Source organism: Amblyomma maculatum, chromosome 1 (assembly GCF_055883805.1).
Source record: "Amblyomma maculatum isolate TAMU_Amacu chromosome 1, ASM5588380v1, whole genome shotgun sequence".
NCBI classification, from domain to species: Eukaryota; Metazoa; Arthropoda; class Arachnida; order Ixodida; family Ixodidae; genus Amblyomma; species Amblyomma maculatum.
The window spans coordinates 380,134,089-380,158,044 of record NC_139344.1 but is presented as its reverse complement, the minus strand read 5'-3'; the positions used below and the strand labels follow the sequence as shown (position 1 = coordinate 380,158,044).

The 23,956-nt window shown below is 44.5% G+C and overlaps 1 protein-coding gene across 1 annotated transcript in view; it reads right to left on the bottom strand.

The window, feature by feature from the left end:
• The window catches only part of LOC146208356 (MFS-type transporter SLC18B1-like), a 41,243-nt gene that overhangs the window by 3,382 nt on the left and 13,905 nt on the right, over positions 1-23,956 (bottom strand). Inside the window, exons 3-10 of the mRNA XM_084592896.1 lie at positions 19,646-19,741; positions 19,415-19,488; positions 18,285-18,435; positions 13,950-14,018; positions 13,070-13,157; positions 7,421-7,572; positions 3,944-4,042; positions 1,660-1,751 (exon numbers count right to left, since the gene is read on the bottom strand). Of these exons, the coding sequence (XP_084449022.1) occupies positions 1,660-1,751; positions 3,944-4,042; positions 7,421-7,572; positions 13,070-13,157; positions 13,950-14,018; positions 18,285-18,435; positions 19,415-19,488; positions 19,646-19,741 (821 nt within the window). The remainder of the gene's footprint in view (positions 1-1,659; positions 1,752-3,943; positions 4,043-7,420; positions 7,573-13,069; positions 13,158-13,949; positions 14,019-18,284; positions 18,436-19,414; positions 19,489-19,645; positions 19,742-23,956) is intronic.

Sequence of the window (23,956 nt, the reverse complement as noted above, 5' to 3'; positions counted from 1 at the left end):
GCCTTTGTATGGCCCGGGATTGCCGGGTCAAAAATGTCGGTGGTGAGCTGCAGCATGGCATCCTGCGCGGACAAACGGGGGCGGAAGCCGACCATGCTGTGGGGGTAGAGGTCATTGTCCGTCATGTGCTGAGTGAGTCTCGCCAGCACGACGTGTTCGAAAAGTTTTCCCAGACACGAAGTGAGGGAGATGGGTCGGAGGTTTGCTAGTGTGAGTGGTTTATTTGGTTTGGGAATAAATATAACTTTGGCATGACGCCAAGATTGGGGGAGGTTGCTCCTGGCGACTACTGCGGTACTGCGCGTAAGGCCAGCGTACGTCATGTGTTAACGATGCTCTGGTTATGATAGCAGTCGGATGCGGCCCAAAAATTCAGCGCTGATACGAATGCGGTTAATCAGAATGCGGTAAGCGAGAATGCCGACGTGGATCACTCCACACGAACGGGTTACCATGCGGGCTAGTCAATGTCGTTGAAACATGATGTTATCCGCAGCAACAACAAACGGAAGTACAAGAATTACAGCTATAGAAGAAATATGAGAGCAAACACGTGAGCGCGTAGCCTTCCACGCTTTACAAGGAGCTGCCACCGGCAGGTGATAAGAATCAGCGGTAAAGGCTCATGCAAAGTGAGCTTGGTCGGCTGCTTTTTCCGAGCATGCCCTTGGTGCTACCCATTCTCGTCTTCTGTTGGTAGCAGCGCTTGCGAAATGAGAAGGCCGCCCGCTCCCATGCTCCCTCTTATATTGCTTCTAGCTGTACACAGGAAAAAGCCAACTGAATAATAATAATAATAATAATAATAATAATAATAATAATAATAATAATAATAATAATAATAATAATAATAATAATAATAATAATAATAATAATAATAATAATAATAATAATAATAATAATAATAATAATATTAATAATAATAATAACAATAACAATAATAATAATAATAATAATAATAATAATAATAATAATAATAATAATAATAATAATAATAATAATAATAATAATAATAATAATAATAATAATAATAATAATCATCACGGCCTGTAACGGCCTTAAGGCTGACAGTATCAATAAATAAATAAATAATAATAGACCAGACAAAAGGCGAAAGACAGAGAGGAGACAAGGGACACACATTGACTAGGTATATGTCCTTCGTCTTTTGACTGGTTCGCCCTCGGGTTCGAATCCCGGCCTCGGCGGCTGCCCTTCGATGGAGGCGAAAAGCTAGGCGCCCGTGTGCTGTGCGATGTCAGTGCACGTTAAAGAACCTCAGGTGGTCGAAATTTCCGGAGTCCTCCACTATGGCGTCTCTCATAGCCTGAGTCGCTTTGGAACGTTAAACCCCACAAACCAATCCAAATCTTTTGACTGGTTTATTTTTTCAGGAACATGTGCCGAATGACCCAGATTCCAACTTTGCTACAACGCTAATGCCAGCTTTTTCTAATGTGCTTTTTTTTTTTTTTTTTTTTTTTTTTATGAAGGCTGGGCTCGCTTGGAATGATAACTACAAAAAACCTCATTTTCGAGTACCCTTTTTGTGCCTAATGATGGGCTGTATGCCCTTTTTTTTTCTGATGCGGAGATGTGCGGGGTTATTCTTTATTCTTTATTCAATGATTACCCCGCTTAGCTTATTTTTATACTCACGCTGGAATCGGGATGAAGTGGACCGGACCGACGAACAGGAACGCCACGCAGGAAACCAGTTGGGCGATGAAAACGATAAGGGCGTCGGCTTCCTGCGAACGGAAGGGTTGGCTGTTTACCGATGCCGCTTCTATGCACATGGCATATCGATTCGATACACGCTGCATGGATGGCGAAAGCCCTTCGCGCAGGTACTTCGCTGCAGAATGTTATAGTAGTGACTGCCTGCTCGACTTCATCTGTGTCAGAACGTTTTTTTTTGTTTGTTTTTTTTTACTTTGTTCGATGGGTTCTGTGGTTGGTACGTGCACCAAGGCTGAATGTATATATGCAGTGTGACACTCCTGACGCAATGTTTACTGTGTAATTGCTCACGATTAAGCTTGTGCGGTCGAGAGTATAGACCGACTGGCATATGCGGCGGAGGTAGGCTTGCCTGCGCAAATAAAACCAGATTCAGCGCAGAAAATCGCACTTCTTTGGACAAGCGGTAAGCAGGGATTGAAAAAAAAAAAAAAAGTAAAATAAAGGATCCTAGCCTTTGGAATAAAACCTGTGGGGAGGGGGACAAAATAAGGGAAAGGAAATTGCGGTGTAAAGTGGTCATGTGGAAGCGCTGCTGTGCGGCACCTTTAGGAATACACATCGCTATGAGAGGCAGATTCGACATGATAATAAGGTAAAGAGAGACGAAAGGAGAGAAAGCAAATGGGGGACAAGAAGTTAGCGTGCATTCTGATTTAATTCCGTAACCCCAGTGGCCAGAACTAATTCGAAGAACTCTGCAACTACAGAGCAAAAGACGGGAAAAAGATGAAGGAGGGACGCCACACAGCAATGTGTGGTGTCTCTCCTCAATATTTGTCTCGTCTTTTGTGCTGTAGTTATGAATCATAAAAAACACCAACTCGTCCAACAGCTGCTTTTGTCGAAGAACTTCACTGTAGAGTCCCTCACAACACTCACGTAGTTTCGGCACTTAGAAGACCGCGTGCCGTGACTTGTGGCGCCGTACCATACCATACCATACCATACCATACCATACCATACCATACCATACCATACCATACCATACCACACCATACCATACCATACCATACCATACCATGCCATACCATACCATACCATACCATACCATACCATACCATACCATACCATACCATACCATACCATACCATACCGTACCGTACCACACCACACCACACCACACCATACCATACCATACCATACCATACCATACCATACCATACCATACCATACCATACCATACCGCACCATACCATACCATACCGCACCATACCATACCATACCATACCATACCATACCATACCATACCATACCATACCATACCATACCGTACCGTACCGTACCGTACCGTACCACACCATACCATACCATACCATACCATACCATACCATACCATACCATACCATACCATACCATACCATACCATACCGCACCACGGCACACTACACCACAGCGCACTGCACCGCATCACATCACACCATAACTATGGCATACCGCATCGTACTGTACCGCACAAGGTATATGCATTCTGGCATCGTGAGACATGCATCTAATGTGAGAAAAAGCTATGCTTACGCACGGGAATATAACAAGCGAGGATTATGCCTTGACAAATTTTGCGAGTCCGAACTTTACTGCCATCCCCGAGTGGGTGACAGTGCTCCTCTATTTACGTTGTGTGCTAAGTTCGACATTGACGTGACGGGAGCAAATAAGACAAACTTCCTCTAACGAGAATTCGTCCTCTAATACATTCGACTCGATATAGACGCCATCTTTGGTATACATTCATGTGAACGCATTGAAATTATTCGCTTTTTTTGGCTAGTTCATCAATAATTTCTTTTTGCGTTCTTACTTTTAGAGCGAAAACAATATTGAATATGCGTGAGATGTTATATTCATATAACTATTGTAGACAAATATTTAACCGAGTACAACATCGATCGGTCTCCACTCTACTGTGTGAGCGAACCGGGCGCCAGATGTTGCTTTAGCAGAACTCATTTCGTAAAACCTCCGTCAGCGATTAAGCATTACTCTTTGTGAAACCTTGATGCCACTGTTAGTCTTACATTGCTATGACGGCCAGATGAGGCCGTATTTCCCCCCTTCTTCCATAATTTCAATGCCCAAAGAACTGCTGTAATATAGTGCTGGTCTTATCAATTACAGAAGAAAGAAGTAAAAAAAAAAAAAAAAAAAGCTGCAGTCTCTGTATTATACGGAGCTCTAACGGCAGAGCAGGTCGACTTACGAATTTTGCTGTGATGAGTCCGAAGAACATGGCTCCGAAGGCATAAGCTCCGAAGATGACGGCAAACGAGTAATCGACACGATGGTCGGTTTCTTTCATCTGCGAAGTTGAACACATTTACGACTTAAGGGGCGGTCACTTCTAATTTGAATAATTAACGAATGATTTGCATACCGATAACGGTAATGAATGGCAGCGTTCTTAAACACTGATTTTAACAGGACTGAACTGCGACCATTGAGGTGGAAACTGCGATCCCTATTCGTCAAAAAGCCATCAACGACGGCAGGAACCGCAAATCTCACGCAAACCAGGCGTTATTGCTTGCTCTTGGTACGAATTTGTTAAGGAGTGCTGTTATATGGATTTTTATTATTGCCTCACTGTTTACACGAAAGTGGGTGCGATCGTGTTTTAGCTTTTTCATTAACGTTCCTGTTCAAATTGTTCAACTTCGACGGTGGGCCAAATGAGCTGTCCAGCTCGATACGGGCCGCCTGTGAAAAAGGACAGCCTACGCCACAACAGCGCAACGATAAAGCAGCCTATAGGAAAAAATACAGTCACGTGACAAAAAGGGCACGCGAAGAACAACTTGCATGCGTCTACGGCGGCGTCCTCATTTAGGAGCGATCGGCCATGCTCAGCAGCGGCATTATCCTAGTGATTTAACAGTGTCGACATTTGCGTTGCGGCTGCAAGCCGCAGAGAGAGAGAGAGAGAGAGAGAGAGAGAGAGAGAGAGAGAGAGAGAGAGAGAGAGAGAACTTTTAATGAGCATATAATCAGTAAATATGCGCAGGAGCTGGGTGGTCGGTGCCCCTAGTCCAGGGCTCCGCTGGCAGCAGCTGACTTGCGGACTAGCTGGATAATCCAGGCTTGCTGGTCCAGGTTGTCGCTGGTCAGGGCCGCCTCCCACTACTCGTGTGTCGGGCATGGCACTATTAACGTTGGGTCAGGTTTGTCCTGGCATTCCCAAGAGATGTGAAAGAGTGTGGGGCTTGCACCGCACCAAGGACAGTAACTCGTGTATTTTGTTGGGCCGCAGAAGAGTTCATTTTACTGACTCGGGCTATGAGAGACGCCTTAGTGGGCTCCAGATATTTTAACTTCCTCGGGTTCTTTAACGTGTACTGACAAGCCGCAGTTGAGTGAGAGCAAATCATGTCCATTCGTCTGTATTTTTTTTGTTTTTTTTTTTTTTCTTCGGACATATAGGCACCCGTCTCTGACTCTCGCTTTTGCTGTCGCGAGATTTTTTGCTTTCAGAGCCGCTCTCATGGTACCAGATATTATTAGGGAAACAGCGTAATGGACATGTGCGAAGCAAGAAATATAAGACGTCCTTGTCCGTTGCAGTGTTGGCCTGATGATGTGCCACCAAATCGCCCGTCGAGCAATGGTGTACTGGACATGTTCTGAACGATTCCCTGCAACAGTGTGGCGGATCGAGTTTTTTTCAAGTCAGCCCGGAATAGATCTTTGCACTGCATTGCGGAGCATAGCGAAGGGCTTCGCACGAGCAACTTTTTTATGATCGGAAAGTTTAGAGTGAAAAGTTCTCTAACATTCCTTACTGGTTTCTGGCGCAGTAAAGCATGAAACATATGTTCTGGATGTTTGGTTTGATTTTCTGGGTTTCAAGTTTAGCCAGTCATTCTTTTTCTCGCAACCCAATTTTCTCTTTTGTTGCTTGTTTCTCACGCATTACAAAGAGAGTTTTGTTAGCTTTATAATGATTTGCTTTAAATCCCTGTTTTGCTGCAGTAAGCAATAAAATTACGAGGAACTTTGACGACTAAAATAGTGAAAGTAAAAAGCCCGAGTGCTGCATTCTGCTACGCATCTGGCACTAATTGGTTATAATTATTTAGTCATTAATTAGTAATTGATCATTGACTGGCATATCGCCATATAAGGCACGCATTTGCGCATACTATGGTTGTACTCTGTGATTGGTCGAGACCTCTTTGACGTCATCCCGCCTCGGCCAATCAGAGCCGCCGCAACAGCGGAACACGTTTTGTCCACGACAGCATGAGCCATTAAAGGCTTTCGCCTTAAAATGTTACCTGAGAACCGATGCGGGTATTCAGTATCAAAGGCGGCGTTCGACAGCTGGTCACGACAGCTCTGGACCGAATTTCGGTTGCAGTGGTTGCGTTTGGACAATGAACAGAAGTGACAGTCCTTTTGCTCTTCCCAATTGGTCTCCCATTTTCTCGCGCTAAACATCTTCAGGGGATTGAAACTAGCCGCAGCTATCTACTACTGAGCGCGTTCATAGCCTGCGCCGCCGGGGTGGTACAGTGGTTAGAGTGCTCGGCTACTGTGCCCAAGGATGCGGAATCGAATCCCGGCCGCCGCGGCCGCTTTTCGATGGAAGCGAAAAGTGAATCGCTCGTGTGCTGTGCGATGTCAGTGCACGCTAAAGATCCCCAGGCGGTCGAAATTCCCGGAGTCCTCGACTACACCGCCCCTTATAACCTGAGTCGCTTTGGGACGTTAAATCCTATAAACTAAACTAAACTAAACTAAACTAAACTAAACTCACAGCTATACTTTACAGTAAAGTAAAGCTCCGATAAGAAGTTGTAGTTTACTTTGAAGCTGCACTTCAAAACATTTATCGCTCCTGAAACTCAATGGAGTAAGCTACTGTAGGCTGCATTTAGAACAGCTTTTGGCTTTATTCCTGATGCACATTCTCAGCTATGTTATTTCATCTGTAGCTGCTCGAAGCCTTCATTATCAAGAACAACAACAATAATAATAATTGGGTCACAGGAAGGGAAACGCGCAGTATCTGTCACACTTGCTCTGTGGACACCTGAACCGCGCCGTAAGGGAAGGAGGACGGTGGGAGTGAAGGCAGAAAGAGAGAAAGGGGAGCCGTAGTGGAGGGCTACGGAGTAATTTCGACCACCTGAGGATTTTTAACGTGCGCTGACATCACACAGCACACGGACGCCACTTCGTTTCGCCTTCATCGAAATGATCAAGAACAAATAAACCGATTCCATGCAGACGCGCCTATTATGAAAGATGTCGTTTGCGTCTCGCTATATTCTAGGCACTATAGTCTCTCCCACCGGTGTTTTGACTGATAAAGTCACTAGTCGGATTGAGGGGAGATAAATGCAAATGACTTGAGTGAGAGCCCTTTTCAAGGTAAAGAGTGCTTCAGCGAGTGGCGGAGAGCAATGGTAATAATGTATTTACACTGGACGCCAATCCCTGGAGCAAGTCAGCAATGTGTTAAGCGGTCTCCCTTCACCTTACGAATTACACTCTCGGTGTATACGCTTGTTTGTACTGCACACAAAAGACTGAATAAAACAAAGGCAAATTTAATATCGAACCTGTAACGTTAATCTTCATCAGCTTCCCCACATCAATTTTCTTTTTGCGAAGCCAGCATGTACTGCCTTCGCTTTGCTGTTGGTAATGAATGCTTCGCACCAGCAGCGGCACTCACCGAGGTGAGGTGTGCGATGAGCGTGGTGTCGAAGTGGGCCATAGTGATGCCCCCCAGGGCCAGGGTCACCAGATCAACCAGCACCCGGACGTCTCCCAGGAAAGCGAAGGCGCTGCAGGAGCCCAGGTTCAGAGACTTCTCGTGGGGAACGCCTGCAAACGGCGCGCGCAAGGGTTGGCGCCCTCAAGATGCCTTCCCACGCTATCGTTCTCTTCTCTATGAAGATGACGCGTTTTAGAACTTCGACACTAACTGACAGCTTCCACTAAAACTCCTGCCAAGGTGGCTCAGTGGATGCCGATGTCAGTTCATTTCAGTCCAATTTATTCGTTCGGCACCTCATCGTACTACTGGAAGCGCGCCCAAAAGGCCAACAAAATTGTCGGCTTGATGGGAACCACGCTCCCGTTACAAGGTCGTGGGAGCGAATCCAGAAAGCGGGGACCACGTTTCGATGGAGATAAAATGCAAATAAGCTGGTTGGCATTTATTCGGACACCTCCATTGTGGAGTACTTAATACCCAAAACGTGCAGCTTCCACTTACCGTACAAGGTTTCACGAACGTAAGTGCGTGCAGCTGTGTGCTATAGGGGGCGAATCGTTTTAGAAACTATGCATATGTTTAAAGGTAGACTTAATTAACCTTAATATAATGGCTTCAAAAAAGAGAAAATGTTTGCAGGAATGAATTCTGTGTCGCGGCCGACACAAAATCCTGCAGCACACATTTAATTATCCAGCTAATTACCTAAAACCAACTAATAGCTCTTTACTTATCGCAACTGAATGGCTAGTCTCATTTGGGAGCCTGAATCCTTGAACAAGATGATACGGTTTTTAAATGAAGAAAATCTCATTTTCGAAGCTCTTTTTTTTTTTTTCTTTTCGTGCGAAACGGAAACGGAGTGCTAGATGCACGCAGGTAGCTCACTACAGAAGCGATATCAGGGGACCACGTGTGCAGCGGCAAAGGCGCTCATTTCGGACTGCAAACGGTACTGCGCCACGTTATGTACAGGGCCCTCCAAAATATGCGTTTATACGGCTCTTCTAATACGGCGCTTCTAATAATACGGCACTTCTGATGCGGTTGCGCCATAGAGAAAAACATTATCCGGGATTTAGCTTCAGTTAAACCCGGTAGGTTGCTTAAGCAAAGCCGACATAGCTGCTTCTTCTACTTCTTTCTTTTTCTTCTTTCTTCTCCTTTTTTTTTCTGCTTCGTCTAGTTCTTATTATTCTGCGGCGCGGCGTGGTTACCGACCCGGTTTACCCAACGGCTTGAAGAGGGGCCCCATCTGCGGTCGCTCTAAAGGTCAAACGTGGCTACCGGCCGGGTTTACGCGACGGGCTGCAACCTGACGTAGTATTGCTTATGGAATAAAAATACGTAAAGAGCGGGCACTCGAGCCGTTTCACGGCCGAGCGCGTAAGGGTCTGACCACCGGCGAGGCGGCGTACCGATGTGCGCTTCCACTTCATCTCAAAAGCTTATAATACATACACCGGATTGCATAAGCGTCCGGCTTTCATATAACGTTGATGGAGCGCCTGTCATGTGCCACCGAGTTATGCACCGGGTACTATGAGCACGGCGCGCTTCCGCGCTGTCTCTCGTGTCTCTTGTGTGCCTTCGCCGCTTAGCTTCGATACGTGGTTACACCGGATGCGCCGGCGCTCCGCGGAGTTCGGCCATAAAGTCACTGACTTTACTCGGCCACGCTTTGTCAAGTTCGCACGTATTTCTTTTGTCTCGCACCTTGGTCCAAGGCATAGGCCAGTCATTGCCAGATGCGCGGTTGTTATATTTAGGAGCGACGGAGCGAAAAAAAAAAAAAAAATGTCCATAACGTGTCACAGTAGAGCAGGCAGTTCGAATTTGGTGCTGTTTCCACTGCATTACGTCGCTTCTGTACCGAGGTTCCTACGCGTATTTTGAGCCTCCATTTAGGTTTCGTGCGGAAAAAGCACCGCATCTTCTCGCGCTGTGAAGCTAAGCAAATGAGTTTCTCTTCGTTTAAAAAAAAATTAGCTGGGGTTTAGCTTTAGTTAAACTCGGTAGGTTGCGTAAGCAAAGCTGACGTAGCTTCTTCTCCTTCTTCCTTTCCTTCTTCTTCTTCTTGTCATTCTTCTCCTTCTTGTCCTCCTTCTTCTCCTTCTTTTCCCTCTTTTTTTTCTTTTCCTTGTTCTTCTTCTCCTTCTTGTCCTTCTTCTTCTTCTTTTCCTTCTTCTTCAGCGTGGCGTGACTACCGACCGGGTTTACCCGACGGCTTAAAGTAGGGCCCCATCTGCAGTTGCTCTAAAGGTGAAGCGTGGCTACCAGCTAGGTTTACACGATGGGCGGAAACCTGGCCTAGTATTGCTTATGCAATAAAACTGATATGGCAATATCTTGCTTACGGCTACAATTAAAATGATAATAATTGAGTTTTAACTAATTACAAGAAAATTTAGAGGAATTCGTAGCGTATTGTGTCTTCCGCGCAGGAGAGTCTGTGTAAATATTTTTCTTTCTACTTTAAACTTAAATTATGTAAAGTCTTACTTGAGACACCCTGTATAGGCTAAAGTCAGCTTGGGCGCCCTGTAATAAGTTGATACATAGGAGTGATATACTGTCCATTCAGCACAGAACAGTTCTAGATGTATACCGTGCCTATCAGCAATGCTTGACCCTACACGCTTGATGCTATCTAGCGTTTAGTGGTTCGAAACTTGGTCAGAAAATGAGGTCCACATAGAGCCCAAGGTTCCATGATTTTTTAAGCCAGCGGATCTAATGACTTCATAAATGATTGCTTTCTGGTGTAATAGTTGCCAGGTTCTCGATCCAACCGTTTTGAGCTTCTTGCAAACAAGATTATTAAGATTGCGGCGGCAGTATATTTTTTGAAGAGGAGAGAGAAAGGGGTGATGCAGTGGCATCACAAACTCGTATTTTCTATGATTTATGGCTGAATAGTTGTGTAAATAGTTTTTTTCCTACTTTAAACTCACAATTTTTCTTAATTGCTCGAAAACATATCAACAACCTTAGATATTCGGATGATACCACTTAAATGGCAGAATGTCAAGTGGAACTCAAGAGACTTCTGATGCGCGTTCAAGAAGAGAGTGAGAAGTTTGGACTTAAACTGAACATTAAAAAGACAAAGATCATGGCGTCTTGCCCTATCAAGTCCCTAGCATCAAGGGACAAGAAGTGGAAGCTGTGACAGATTTTCTCTTCTTGGGCTCCAATATTACCCCGGAAGGAGACTGCAGCCATGAAATTAGGAGACGCTTGCTTCTGGGAAAGAGAGCCATGGCTAGCCTTGACCGCCTAGTAAAGAGCAGAGACATTAGTCTGCCAACCAAGATCCGTATAACTTGTGCTATGGTCTTTCCAGTTGTGATGTATGGATGCGAGAGTTGGACTGTGAAGAAGGCTGACCACCGAAGAATTGACGCGTGTGATTTGTGGTGCTGGCGGTGACTCTTGAGAGTTCCTTGAACTGTCAGAAGATCAAATAAGTCGATATTGTCGACCATAAACCCTGACTGCTCATTGGACGGTCAAATTCTGAAGTTAAAGCTCAGCTACTTTGGTCATCTGATGAGAAGAGAGGACTCGCTGGAGAAAGATTTGATGTTGGGAAAGGTTGAGGGTCACCGGAGAAGGGGTAGGCAGCGAGCGCGGTGGTTAGATGGCATCCTCGAGGCGCTGCAGGTGAAGTTATGTGATGTTAGAAAGATAGTGAGAGACCCGAAAGCTTGGCGTGATATGGTACATAGGGTCACGAAGAGTCGGACACGACTGAACGACTGAACTGAACTGAATTGCGTGCAATTCAAGCGCCCCCACGAATAGCGCCTTTCGGTAATGCATTTAGAATTTTCTTCGTCTCTGTCGAACCTACAAACGATTTATGGTTCGCATTTATTCGTTTGCATTGGTTCACGGTAAGGTGAGCCAGTCGATCAGACCTGCTCCCCGTACTGTTTCTTTCTTTTTTTTTTTTTATTTGTAGGCTACAGCTGGTGGCCTTCAGTTGCGGCATTGCAACACAGACCAAAGCTGATGTTGGATAAAGAAACACGGTAAAGGAAGCTTCACAGACGAGCCCTTGTTTCTGATGCAAGCCATGCTGCTTTGGAGGACGCCTACCGGGCGCATATCTATCTGTTCTCTTTCTTTTTTCTTCTTTTCGTTTTCTTTCAGCACACGCAAAAGTCGCCTAGTGCTGCCGTGTACTCCCCACACGCTGGACATAGAGCGGTTTGCTTACCAAGCCCCTATGTATAGATGATATTTGAGTTTTTATTTTTAGTTTCAAACCTTAGCTATCCTACGACTTTAGCTACCTTAGACGTTAGCTATCCTAGTATTCTTGCAAAAAGTTTGCCCATGAATTCATTCTCTTTCGGAATAGAAACGATGGAGGATGCATACTGCTTGCTAGACATGCCTTTTACCTTCCTAGCCTCGCGCGCCACACGCACAAAGGTCAGTCGCAACCGCATCGTAGGTTCAGACAAAATATTATATATTCATTTAAGCAACCTGCATTAGCTTCTTCGTGCAATATAAGCTCTTGCCTTAAAATCAAGTTGACCAGCTGACTTGCAGTAGCTGTACGCTATTAAGAATCGCCTTGATAAGTAGTTTGAGCTAAGCATCTATACAGAGATCTTGCACACAAATTTAGTACCATGCCCTTAGTTTGACTAAGCCAAATACACGTTTAGGGGCTGCGAACATAGATAACCATATACCAATTTTGTGTAATTCATATCCATCTACGATCGACTGCATCCAGGAAATTAAAATAAGTCCTCATTAAGAAAAAAATAATTAGGTGCTTCTTTTTCTGCACTCTTTACTTTCTTTATCTCTTTAATCTTGAGTGACCACAACTAGATCCCCGAGCTGTGTATGAAATTATTTGTGAGCAATGTAAAAATGAGCCATATTTTAATGTGCCTGCATAGTGTGTAAAGCAGCAAGTATTATTTCAAACATCCAGTGATTTCTCTGCTTACTTAATAATTGCGCATTATTGCGCATGGTGGGAAGTATAACGCGCAGAAAGTGCCGTAATTGACGCGCAATCGTAATCAAAGGCCTCGTCAGAATACAGGCAATCTTCGTTTGCCAGGCTTCGTGGACACACAATGCTGTCTACGCACGCTCCATCGAGTGAATTAAATTGAATGAAATGTTAAAGAAGCAGCGAAGTCAGTCTTTACTCGATTCCCGCAGTTTTGTGAACTAGACTCAGAATAAACGGAAAACAAACAAAATAGGACAAAAATATTATTGCCAGACAGAAGACGGCACTCTCCATCTCATTCGAGCAAACCACTGCGAGGCTGAATACCAGTGTCCGAACGGCAACATACTCATAAAATTGACCGCACTAGGGACCATTTAATAGTTGTGTGACGTCTGTCATCAGGTCATTCACACCATCCAGCCATCATGGCCGATGCTGCGACCAATCCTGAGCAGCCGCTAAACGAATTGAAGAATCAAAGAACATGGCTGCCGGTGTGCAAGGGCATTGAGTGGGGTCTGCGCTTAACACGCTTGTGCTTTTCCTTAGGGAGTGTCATTGGCGCATGCGCACTGCGGTCGACAGGCATAGCAGCTCTCACGTGTCCTCACATGAGTCCAGGGGCAGAGCGACCGCGATCAGGATGCTCAGCAGCATGCAGCCACCAACGGCGAAGTAGGGAAGTGGGTAGATCCACACCTGCGCACATATACGCGTTTTTGTGACATCACAGTTCCCGCACATGTTCCCGGCAGCGACCTTCGCTTGCTGTTTTTCGCGCGTTCGGCGTTGCCAACCTGGTCGCAAGCAGCTAAATTTTTTTTTTGTGTGCGCGTGTGCTTTAGACGACTGCACTTCAGAGCGAACATCACGCGGTATTTCCTGTTGCAGTTGAGACGAGACATTTTTAGGGAAGTTTTTACCGAAGCTTGAGTGGGTTAGCACTGAATCACTTTGCTGTCATGCGCCTATCGACGGTAAAAAAAGGAAAGAAACATGATTCCTCGCATACAAGTCAATGCGGTCTATAACGTCAGCTTGCTCATAAATATATATCATTGTGTTGCTATGGGGGATGAAAAATTTACTGACCTACAATCTGTAAGCTTACTTAGCTCAATCGCGGAAGCTGTACATTATATCGAACATTGCACGTTATTTCCTACATAGTTTTCATTTGCTGGTAAGTCAGATAGTGAGAAAAAGAATTTTTCATCTCTTGAGTGACACGAACAGCTTGCCACTTAGAGAGGTAATAGTTGAGACAGAGAACTGAGACAATAAGGGCATTCAATCTTCGGAATGAATACGATGTGGAAAACCTGAATTTTATCAAAACAAATCTTTGTCTCATGACACTATAAACAGGTGAAGTTGTCATTGTTCGTAATGACTAACAAACGAACAAATTATTGTAAAGTAAGTGCAGTTAATGGGAATATTTTAGGCGTTTAGGTTTTTCATTTCGAAGAGAGGACGTGTTTTTCTTACCTGAATAAGTTCGTACCCCAGAATGGGACCCAGCACACCGCCGATGCCGACTGCGACTTCTGACAAGATCTGAACAGACAAGCATAACGTAGAAATACTGTTTCAAATCCTGACCTTTTGGACGAATCAATCATTTCAGTTCGCCTTCTGTTTCTTTTTTTCTTCTAATTTCAGGAAGGCACAAATAGAAAAAAGCAATAAGTAAAAATGTAAAACAAAAAAGTAATTTACATCTACTAATGTACCGTTTCGATGTATCATTATACTTATGAAGTCGGGGTTACAGAACGGACGGGCGTAGTGAAATTCCCCATCTCCGACCACTAGATTCAACATCTATTCCAGGATTGTGACGGCCCGCCCCACTGCAAATACCGCTCGAAATACCCGTAATACATTCGCATTCTCTGCTGCGGCCCACGTGACCTTCGTTCAATTAGATGAGGCCACCTTAGTCGGCGGACAGGCACGCAGAAAGGCACGGCACAAGACTGGGTTGTGTGCTCCACTACTATCATCCAATCCATTGTCTCAAATTCGAGCTTGAAGTAGCTCAGCTATATTTCGTAGATGACATCGCCGACTCTGTCTTCTCCACACATACACTATGGAACCGATGTTTAAACGCGTCAACGGTACATTCTATATTCATAACACTATACTGCGTGTCCTGTTTGTGGTACTTTCTCTTTTCAGATCCTGTCGTCGCTAATTAAGCTAATCGCTTTAGATTACCAATACGGAAGGCTTCTGAAAACCGGTGAATAGATATATTCATTTCACCTGCTTTCTAAACGTTTTAAAATGCGTTTTCAAGGAGTTTCTAAATGGGACATTTTTGCTTTCACAAGTATGCGAAGCTCCTGCCTCGGCCCAATCCGACGAGACTGGTGAGTGTTTACAGGAGTGATATAACAATAGCGCATAATTACTACAATAGGCAACGCGTTCGTGAATCACGCACTTGCTTTCCAACAAAGCTTTCCAACAAATCCGTCCCTTCCCTCCATTCCATCCCTCCGTCCATCCACACAAACCCGCGGAGATAACAAATCACGCTGTTTAGGCCGTCGTAATCTGCTTCGCAAACTGGCCCGATATAATGGCACACGTGTGCTGAGCAGTATTTTATATAGTAATTCTGTGACATTTTCTAAAGAAAAAAAAAAGTGTTCGATGATCCCCGAAAGCCTTTCCTTGACATAGTATATAAGAGAAATGCGCAAGTTGTTGCGCATTTCTCTTATATACTATGCAGAACCAACTAGCCCGACAACACGCTCTCCTGAACTGCTTTCCTTGACAAAGGTCATTGTACCCCCCCCCCCCCACCCCCCCTTTTCAATTTAAGAAAGTAAGAACATCATAACAATCCCTACTCCTTTTGAAACCCATAAAGGACTGCAAGGTTGAATTACCGCTGGGGCTGTAAAACCATTCTTTAAACATTTTCCTTCGTGCTCGCTGAACCGCACCTTTCATAAGGCGGAGTAGCGGCGTTGAAGTTCATTGCACAAATTTTCAGCAAACATGAAACTTTTGCGCTGAGTAATAGGAAATAGCAATGAATCACTCTCAAGTGTACCGGCGGATCCCAGGATAACAAAGTTATGCGTCAGAACCATCACTAGTCCTTTTTAGTTGAGAGAGCCTCTCTTTGTCCTTAAGCGATAAAGCTAATTGTAATCATGGGAGCGGGCAGGGGTTGTTGCCCTCATAACATGTCTTGCCTACTTACCATATCACAGCTGTCCCTGCGTTTCTAAAATTTAAATTCATGAGATGCTGCCATCTGGAGACTTTCATACTTTTTTTGTAGTCTGTTAAATGATTCATAAAAAAAAAAAGACTAGCGGACTACAATACTCACGCAGTCTCTGAGCGTATTGAGGAGTGCCGCTTTTTGTTTACCAAGAAGTAAATAATTTCACGAAATCAGGGATTAGACGAGCCTTACGTGGAAGTGCTGGAAGATATATATAGTGGCTGCACAGCAACCATAGTTCTGCATAAAAAAAGTAACAAAATTCCCATAAAGAAAGGTGTTAGGCAAGGAGACACAATCTCCCCAGTACTATTCACAGCTTGCTTAGAGGAAGTATTCAGAGACTTGGAATGGGAACAGTTAGGGATAAGGGTAGATGGAGAATACCTCAGTAATCTGCGATTTGCTGTTGACATTGCCTTGCTAAGCAACTCGGGGGATGAACTGCAAATAATGATTGATGACCTAGACAGGAAAAGTAGAAAGGTGAGCTTGAAAATCAATATGCAGAAGACTAAGGTAATGTTCAACAGCCTCGGGAAGGAACAGCAGTTTACATTAGGTAGCGAAGTATTGGAAGTAGTGGCGAATATGTCTACTTAGGACAGGTAGTAACCGCAGATTGGGACCATGAAAAGGAAATAACAAGAAGAATAAGGTTGGGATGGAACGAATTTGGCAAGCACTCGCAGATTATGACTAGCAGCTTGCCGGTATCGCTCAAGAGGAAAGTATGCAACAGTTGCATCTTACCTGCACTCACCTATGGGGCTGAAACGTGGAGGCTAAACAAGAGAGTTCTACTTAAGTTGAGGACAACTCAGAGGGCTATGGAACGAAAACTGTAGGGGTAACATTAAGAGTGGGTCAGAGAAAATAACTCAAGTTACCGACATTCTGGTGGAAATTAAGTAGAAATGGACATGGGCAGGAAATGTAGTGCGAAGAGAGGATAACCGATGGTCGCTTAGGATAACAAACTGGATTCCAAGGGAAGGAAAGCGTAGCAGGGGGCGGCAGAAAGTTAGGTGGGCGGATGAGGTTAAGAAGTTCGCAGGGGTCAAGTGGATGCAGCTAGCACAGAATCGGGTTAAGTGGAGAAATATGGGAGAGGCCTTCGCCCTGCAGTGGGTATAGTCAGACTGATGATGATGATGAAATAATTTCACCTGTTAGTACTGTTTACTGTGTCCTGTTTTACATGTAGTCTCTTAGGCCGGTGTTCCTCCCTAAACTGCACTAAACTGATGCTCACAACTTACAGAACTCTTTGGAGCTTATAAAACTGAATGCTTACAAAACTCACGAATGCAGGGCACTGACAGCAACTTCATTATTTTATTAACTACAGTGAAAATTAATTTTCTGACTTCCTTTGCCGACAGCAAACGACGAGAAAGCTGGATGAAAAAAAAAAAAAAGAACTCAGGGGGACACTTACGCCCTACTTTCATGGTACAGCTCTAATGCTTCTTTTGGAAATTTCTTTTCACAAGCAGTCACTGTTCTTTGTCCACACGGCCATATTACTAGCCTTCAATGAAGACGACGCCACACACCCATCATCCCAGCCATACCTCAGCCAAATGAATATGTCCCTATACTATAACAGTTTGACCTGCAGTGAAGTTCTTCGGGGTTTAATATCATTATTTTGTGCTCATGGGACTGTTTCGCCTGTGGAAGAGCCGCATAATGGATCAATAAACACGCACAGCATTCACGTTCAACGAAGTCTTTGTTCATAGAAGACTGCGGATTCATTCGAGGGCTGTATGCTGTGCAATATAGACCTCCCTTTACTAAATCTATTTGTGCGTTTCGCGGAATTTTGATATGCTGTCAGAATGACAACCAGATGTTACTGTGACTAGCTACGACAGGTTCGTAGTATGCGGCTTGGTTAAGCAAGGCTAGAATCAAGTATAGTCAGTGTTGTTACACTTCGATGCCATTAAGAAAAAAAAATAGTGCCCGTGTCTCCTAGTCCGTACGTGCTGTCGACCCAAAGATCTTTGGTTCAAAACCCGACTAATATATTGAAATGTTATTTTACGTAAAATATTAACTACTTTGTAGACTTAAGTCGTATGGGGCATGCGCCGACTTTTACTTCACAATACAATTCCTTTTTTTAATTATATTTGTTCAAGACATCCACGATTGACTTGGGTTTTCTGATTCTGCAACGCTACCGCCGAGATGACGCCGGGTTTTCCGCTTAACGGCAGCCTTAACTAGCCTTAGCCGTAAAATCTTCCGATAACTCGACTCAAGCTAGTGACGTCATCGCCGAAAAAGGACTTGGTTGCAGCCAACGTGAAGTGAATAGCGGCATTGTGAAGCCTCCGAGGTTCGAGACCACAAGTCGGTCGACGCACGCACTTTACTTCCAAAATGAACCGGTGATGCCGATATCAGTGGTTCCGTTTTTTAAAATTCTTTTCTAGCATACGCAAACTCCGCTTTTGCTAAGAGTTATCTCTTTGCGTAGAAATCTGTGCCCTTATTACTGCAATCCCATTCGTGATTGCCCCCAGTTTCCCCACAAAGCGTGGCGCAGAACTCACCAGTGGCACGACGTAGGCGCTCTGGTGCTTGTAGAAGAGCAGGCTGTACATGGCCGTGAAGTAGAGGGAGAGGCCCACGCCTCCGATGGACTTCACCGTCGCGCCAAGGGCCATGAACATGGTCTGGTTGACGGGTAACCAGTGTAGGGCACTGCAGGTGGTATTTATTACGTGATTTCAATTGTTTAAACCGACAATTACATGATGCTTCCGCGGCGTGGAAATCCCCGCCGTACATATTCCCCTTTTCACGGCATTGTTTTTCTTGCTTTGTGGCGGAAAATGCGCGTACAAGCGCGTGAAAGTCTTTAGAGGAAGGCAGCGGGAACACCGCGATATCTCGCTTTCCATCTCCTTTGCTCTCCTGTGAAGTTGTCCTAGCTACTTCGATTCAATATATATTACCATTAGTCGGATACAACTCAAGAGAAAAAGTGGCAGACTCTTGTCAAAAGAGGCATTTGCCATCTAACGTCAACCAAATTAATCAGGTCAAGCCATGATGTATCCCCATGAATCTTCCGCACCCTGCACTGCCGCGTCAGCAAGAAGATTGGTTTATTCAAGGAGCCATAAGAATCGGTCGACACCATTTGCTACTGTGGAGTCCCTTTATTGTTAAAAGCTTTTTCTTCTTTTAAGCATAAAATCCTACGTTTAGATGAAGCTTGGGATCAGAAAGATTTGACTTCGAGGGAAAGTGGATTGATGCCTCCGCATATTTTGCTTACTTCAGTTAATTGAGCCACTTGCACATTCTATGCTGCACCGGCGATCTATTTCCGACACAAACCACCGTCGAGCCACAAAGTTCGCGTAAGTCGGGCTCAGTTGCTACTTGACCGATAATCTCCACATCATATCGCTTCAGAGTTAACGACTTTCACGCTGGGTTAATTTAAAAACTATATTTCAGGTTTGTTTTATGTTTATCCTTTTCATTCACTGCGATTGCTTCTACTATTTGCCTCTACTATTGCTTCTACTATTGCTTCTACTATTTGCCTCTACTATTATATATGCTCAACTAAGAGGCACGCCGGACAGCATGGGCACAGAAGTGACATTTTCGTTAAATTATCGCGGCTCAGGTTTGGCTTCGTTATCACGATTAGGACGGAGGTAATTACCCCAGTGCTACGACAGCTAATGCTTTCAGCACCACTCCGCAAACCAGAAGATGACTCGGGTAGATGACAGACATCTGAAAAACAAAAACAAAAAGTCATGAAGAAATAAGCTAACCATCCGAGCAAGAAAGCGCAACAGCAAATATGTCAATTAACATGTTTCTAATTTTGCGGCGCAACAGGTCTAAAGAGACATTGCTCTATTTCATGCAATAGACAGGCGGGACGTACCAAACAATGCGACAGTAAAGACCCGACTATGGCGGTGGCTCTGGTTGCGCTGAAGAGTGACCCTGTCTCGAAGTAGTTAAGCCCGTGACGCATCGCCTGGAAATAAAAAGATGAAAACGTTCTTTGTCAGTTTGGGAGTAAGGTAGTTTCCACACTGTACATGCGCGCGCCGCCGTTGAGAGCTGACCGAGTGGAGAGCACGAAAGCGGATGCCGGCATCGCATGCGCAGGGCATGAAAGTGGATTCTGCCTAGAACGCCCGTGAACTTCGATGCGTTCAATGGAACGGTGGTTGTGTTCGATGCAAAGCTCAGTCGCCCGCAGCGAAAGCTTTCGCTCCGGGTTAGGTTCGGCAGCATTGAACCCATCTAACATTTTAGATACTACTAAAGGGTGAAAAAGCAAGAGAGTTCCAAAAACCCATCTACTTTTGCTTTATTGATTATGCGAAGACGTTTGATTGCATAGATCACAACAGATGGTGGCAAGCTCTTCAAGAGATGGGAGTTCCAGTTCACCTCATCTGTCTCCTCAGGAACCTGTATGAAGGACAAGAGGCCACAGTCAAACTAGGAATGGTCTTACTGATTGGTTTCCGATTGAGAAAGGTGTGAGACAAGGCTGCATACTGTCGCCCTGCCTATTTAACCTATATGCAGAGTGCATCATGAGGAAGGCCGGTCTGGACGAGTCTTCAGCTGGAGTTAAGATTGCTGGAAAACGTAACAACCCTAGATATTCGGATGATACCACTTAAATGGCAGAAAGTCAAGTGGAACTCAAGAGACTTCTGATGCGCGTACAAGAAGAGAGTGAGAAGTTTGGACTTAAACTGAACATTAAAAAGACAAAGATCATGGCGTCTTGCCCTAACAAGTCCTGGAACATACAGGGACAAGAAGTGGAAGCCGTGCCGGATTTTCTTTTCTTTGGCTCCAAGATTGCCCTGGAAGGTGACTGCAGCCATGAAATTAGGAGACGCCTGCTTCTGGGAAAGAGAGCCATGGCTAGCCTTGGCCGCCTAGTAAAGAGCAGAGACATTAGACTGCCAACCAAGATCCGTATAACTCGTGCTATGGTCTTTCCAGTTGTAATGTATGGATGCGAGAGTTGGACTATGAAGAAGGCTGACCGCCGAAGAATTGACGCGTTTGAATTGTGGTGCTGGCGGAGACTTTTGAGAGTTCCTTGGAAAGCCACAAGATCAAATCAGTCGATATTGTCGACCATGAACCCTGACTGCTCATTGGAGGGCCAAATTCTACAGTTGAAGCTCAGCTACTTTGGACATCTGATGAGAAGAGAGGAGTCGCTGGACAAAGATTTGATGTTGGGAAAGGTTGAGGATCACCGGAGAAGGGACAGGCAGCGAACGCGATGGTTAGATGGCATCCTCGAGGCGCTGCAGATGAAGTTATGTGATGTTAGGAAGATAAAGACCGGAAAGCTTGGCGTGACATGGTTCATAGGGTCATGAAGAGTCGAACACGATTGAACGACTGAACTGAACTGAAGGGTTTAACCATACATTGTGGCAGGAGATAAAGTGGGACACAGGGCCTATTCTGCGAAATTCTTCATTTTTTCGCCGTTGCATTTCTAATTTGTTTCTGATGACCACTGTTTATTCAAGTCCATTTCGGGTACATTCTTCGGTATTTCGTTTTGTGAATTTTTTTCGTTGTATTTCTGTTTACCTGTGAATTTATTCTGGAATTGCCATATCTGGTATCTGTATGTATGTCAATTTGTAAGGGAGTAGGACCCACGTCAAGCCGTTATCACTGCTTTTTTTTCCTATCTCCTCTTCTGGAAAAGGAAATAAAGAATTGAATTGAATTGAAAATGAATTATGAACCAACCGAGCTGCCCATCGTTGAACGGTTCCTTGGTTGTTTATACTTTAAGTGCCTTACTGGAAAGCTGTCGGCGTCGCTATTTCGCAGGGCGCATGTTAAGCTGATGTACTCGGTAGGCTATCAACTGAAGCTCCAGATAGCATCCTGCATACGTACTGAGACGCGACAGTACAGCGAACATCGAGAAATTAAAAAAATTTCTGCGATACTCCGGCAAACTCCCATTCTTATTATACATGAGGGGAATCGGTGGCGCCGCCGAACAGCCAGCCGAAAGTTTCGGCATGCTTGGGGGGTGATCGTTTACTATCATTCGCAACTTCAAATCTTAAGGAGAATAGGAGTAAAAAAAGCAGTTACGGTGCACCTGCAATAAAACAAATCGTTCGAGCGGCGGCGAAGCGCAATTTTGTTATTACAGTCGAAATTTAGAATATATACAGAAGAATGGGTAGCCGCATTTGACTGATATAAAACAAAACTTAAACATGAAACAAAAAAGTGGGCGTCTGTTACCCTGTGCTTTGATTTGTCTTTTGCGGCACTTCATGAAACCTCTTAAAAGAGTTCATATAAATATAGCACAGGGAAATGCTTGGAGGCATGAACTTCGTAAGAGGAGAACTTGGGCTTCCCTTGTTGCTTCGTGTTTTTAAACCGAGGCAGGTCAAAAACGAAACAACGTATACATGCAATGAGCTTATCTGTGATTGCGAATAGCGGAAACCGAAACACACCGAAACTGAACCCCTGTGACGCCGCCAAGCGCAGCTTCTCTCTGCCTTCCAACATTTAGGCTTTCTTTTTTGCCGTCTCCTTTGCATGAAAAAAATGCGCATGAAAAAAAAAAAAAAAACCTACTTAACAATGCAAGACACATAACCTTAATGCGCATTAGGAAGTCTATACGGAATGCCTTGCCGGTCATGTGACTTGTACTTGCGAGAATAGACTGTGGCAGCGATATATGCATTTCCGTTCTCGCTCTTTTTTTAATTATAAGAACTTTCGTTTCAGTAGCAGTGTTGTATTGGGAGCTGGTATTCTATCGATACAAGTCTTCAGTGCCCCTTTCAGCCCCGCCTTTAAGGGTATGAAGCGGCAGTGTTACCCAGGCAGTAGGAACCATCGGCTCAACATCGACACTGCGTCGGCAATGCACTGGTACTATGTTGGGCCGACATTAGCAACATTGTATCGATATTGGACCAATAGTTTGTGCTGCCTGGGTAACAGCTCCCATCCGCTGCTTCATTTAAGGATTCTCGTTCTCGTACATGGATTTTGCAACTACCTTTTTCACCTATCTTTTATTTGTGCCTCTATTATCTCGCGCATGCTCATTCGAGTTCACATATTGTTGGAGCTTAAGAACTACAATATTATGTGAGAGAGCACACGACATAGATGTAAAGCCCAGCTTGACGTAGCACAATTCTACGAACAATCACTGCACAGCCTTGTCAGCTGCCACCTGCCAGAGACGTGCCCGTGATTTTTGGATCGCAAAGTCAACACCGCCAACGTCAACAGCGTCGTCGCCTTATTTCATAGAGAACGAGACTTTTGACGCTATTTCATTAAATCAGATATTCATTAAAATGTTTCTACTTTCTGGGTCACTTGCGTATACGACGCAGGCGAAACGAACTTGCAGAGACCTTGCACTAAAATAAAATAACTATTTTACCTTGACGTGGTGCCTTGACGTCAAAGACACATTTCGGCCTTTGAAGTTAGCAGTAGAGGCACAATGACGTCCATGGCGTGCAAACGCAAGAAAAAGAAGAAAAAAAATAGAAAGGGTAAAGGCTGACAGCCTGTGGGCGAAACCGAACACAGAAGCAGGAACTCGTTCTGCACAGACGCCATGTCAGAGCAGCACTCTCCCATCCTATTAGTTTTACGTCACTGTGACTACAATGTTATCACGCAGGAAGATCTCACAGTACCGGTACCATGTGAAGTCCTTCGCAGAGCGTCACACCTAAGGTTCTTCCGGTGAGAACGCATGGAAAATTCACGGTAAAAAGCAACGCCGGAAGTGAGTGCCATTGCTCAGTCCATGTTTGCACGACGTATAAAGCCTGGTGTGATACTTCAGAGAAGTGACCCAGCATGCTGTCGTAACTATATATGTCGAAACATTACCTGTCATAAATTCACACGCCTTATCTTGGCTCACGCTGCTTATAATAAGGCGCTTGAATCCTCTCCCTCCCTCCTCACATGTCTATATATAGCCCTGCCTTTCTCAATACTCAAAGAAAACTGGATCAGTATGACGCGGTTACTGACTTGTGCATACATCTAGCAATCAAGTATAAAAGTACACGTCTAGTTCCTCATTTTATATATATATATATATATATATATATATATATATATATATATATATATATATTCGGGCTTCGGTCTTTTTCAAGGACGAAGTACAGGAACTTACACGCAT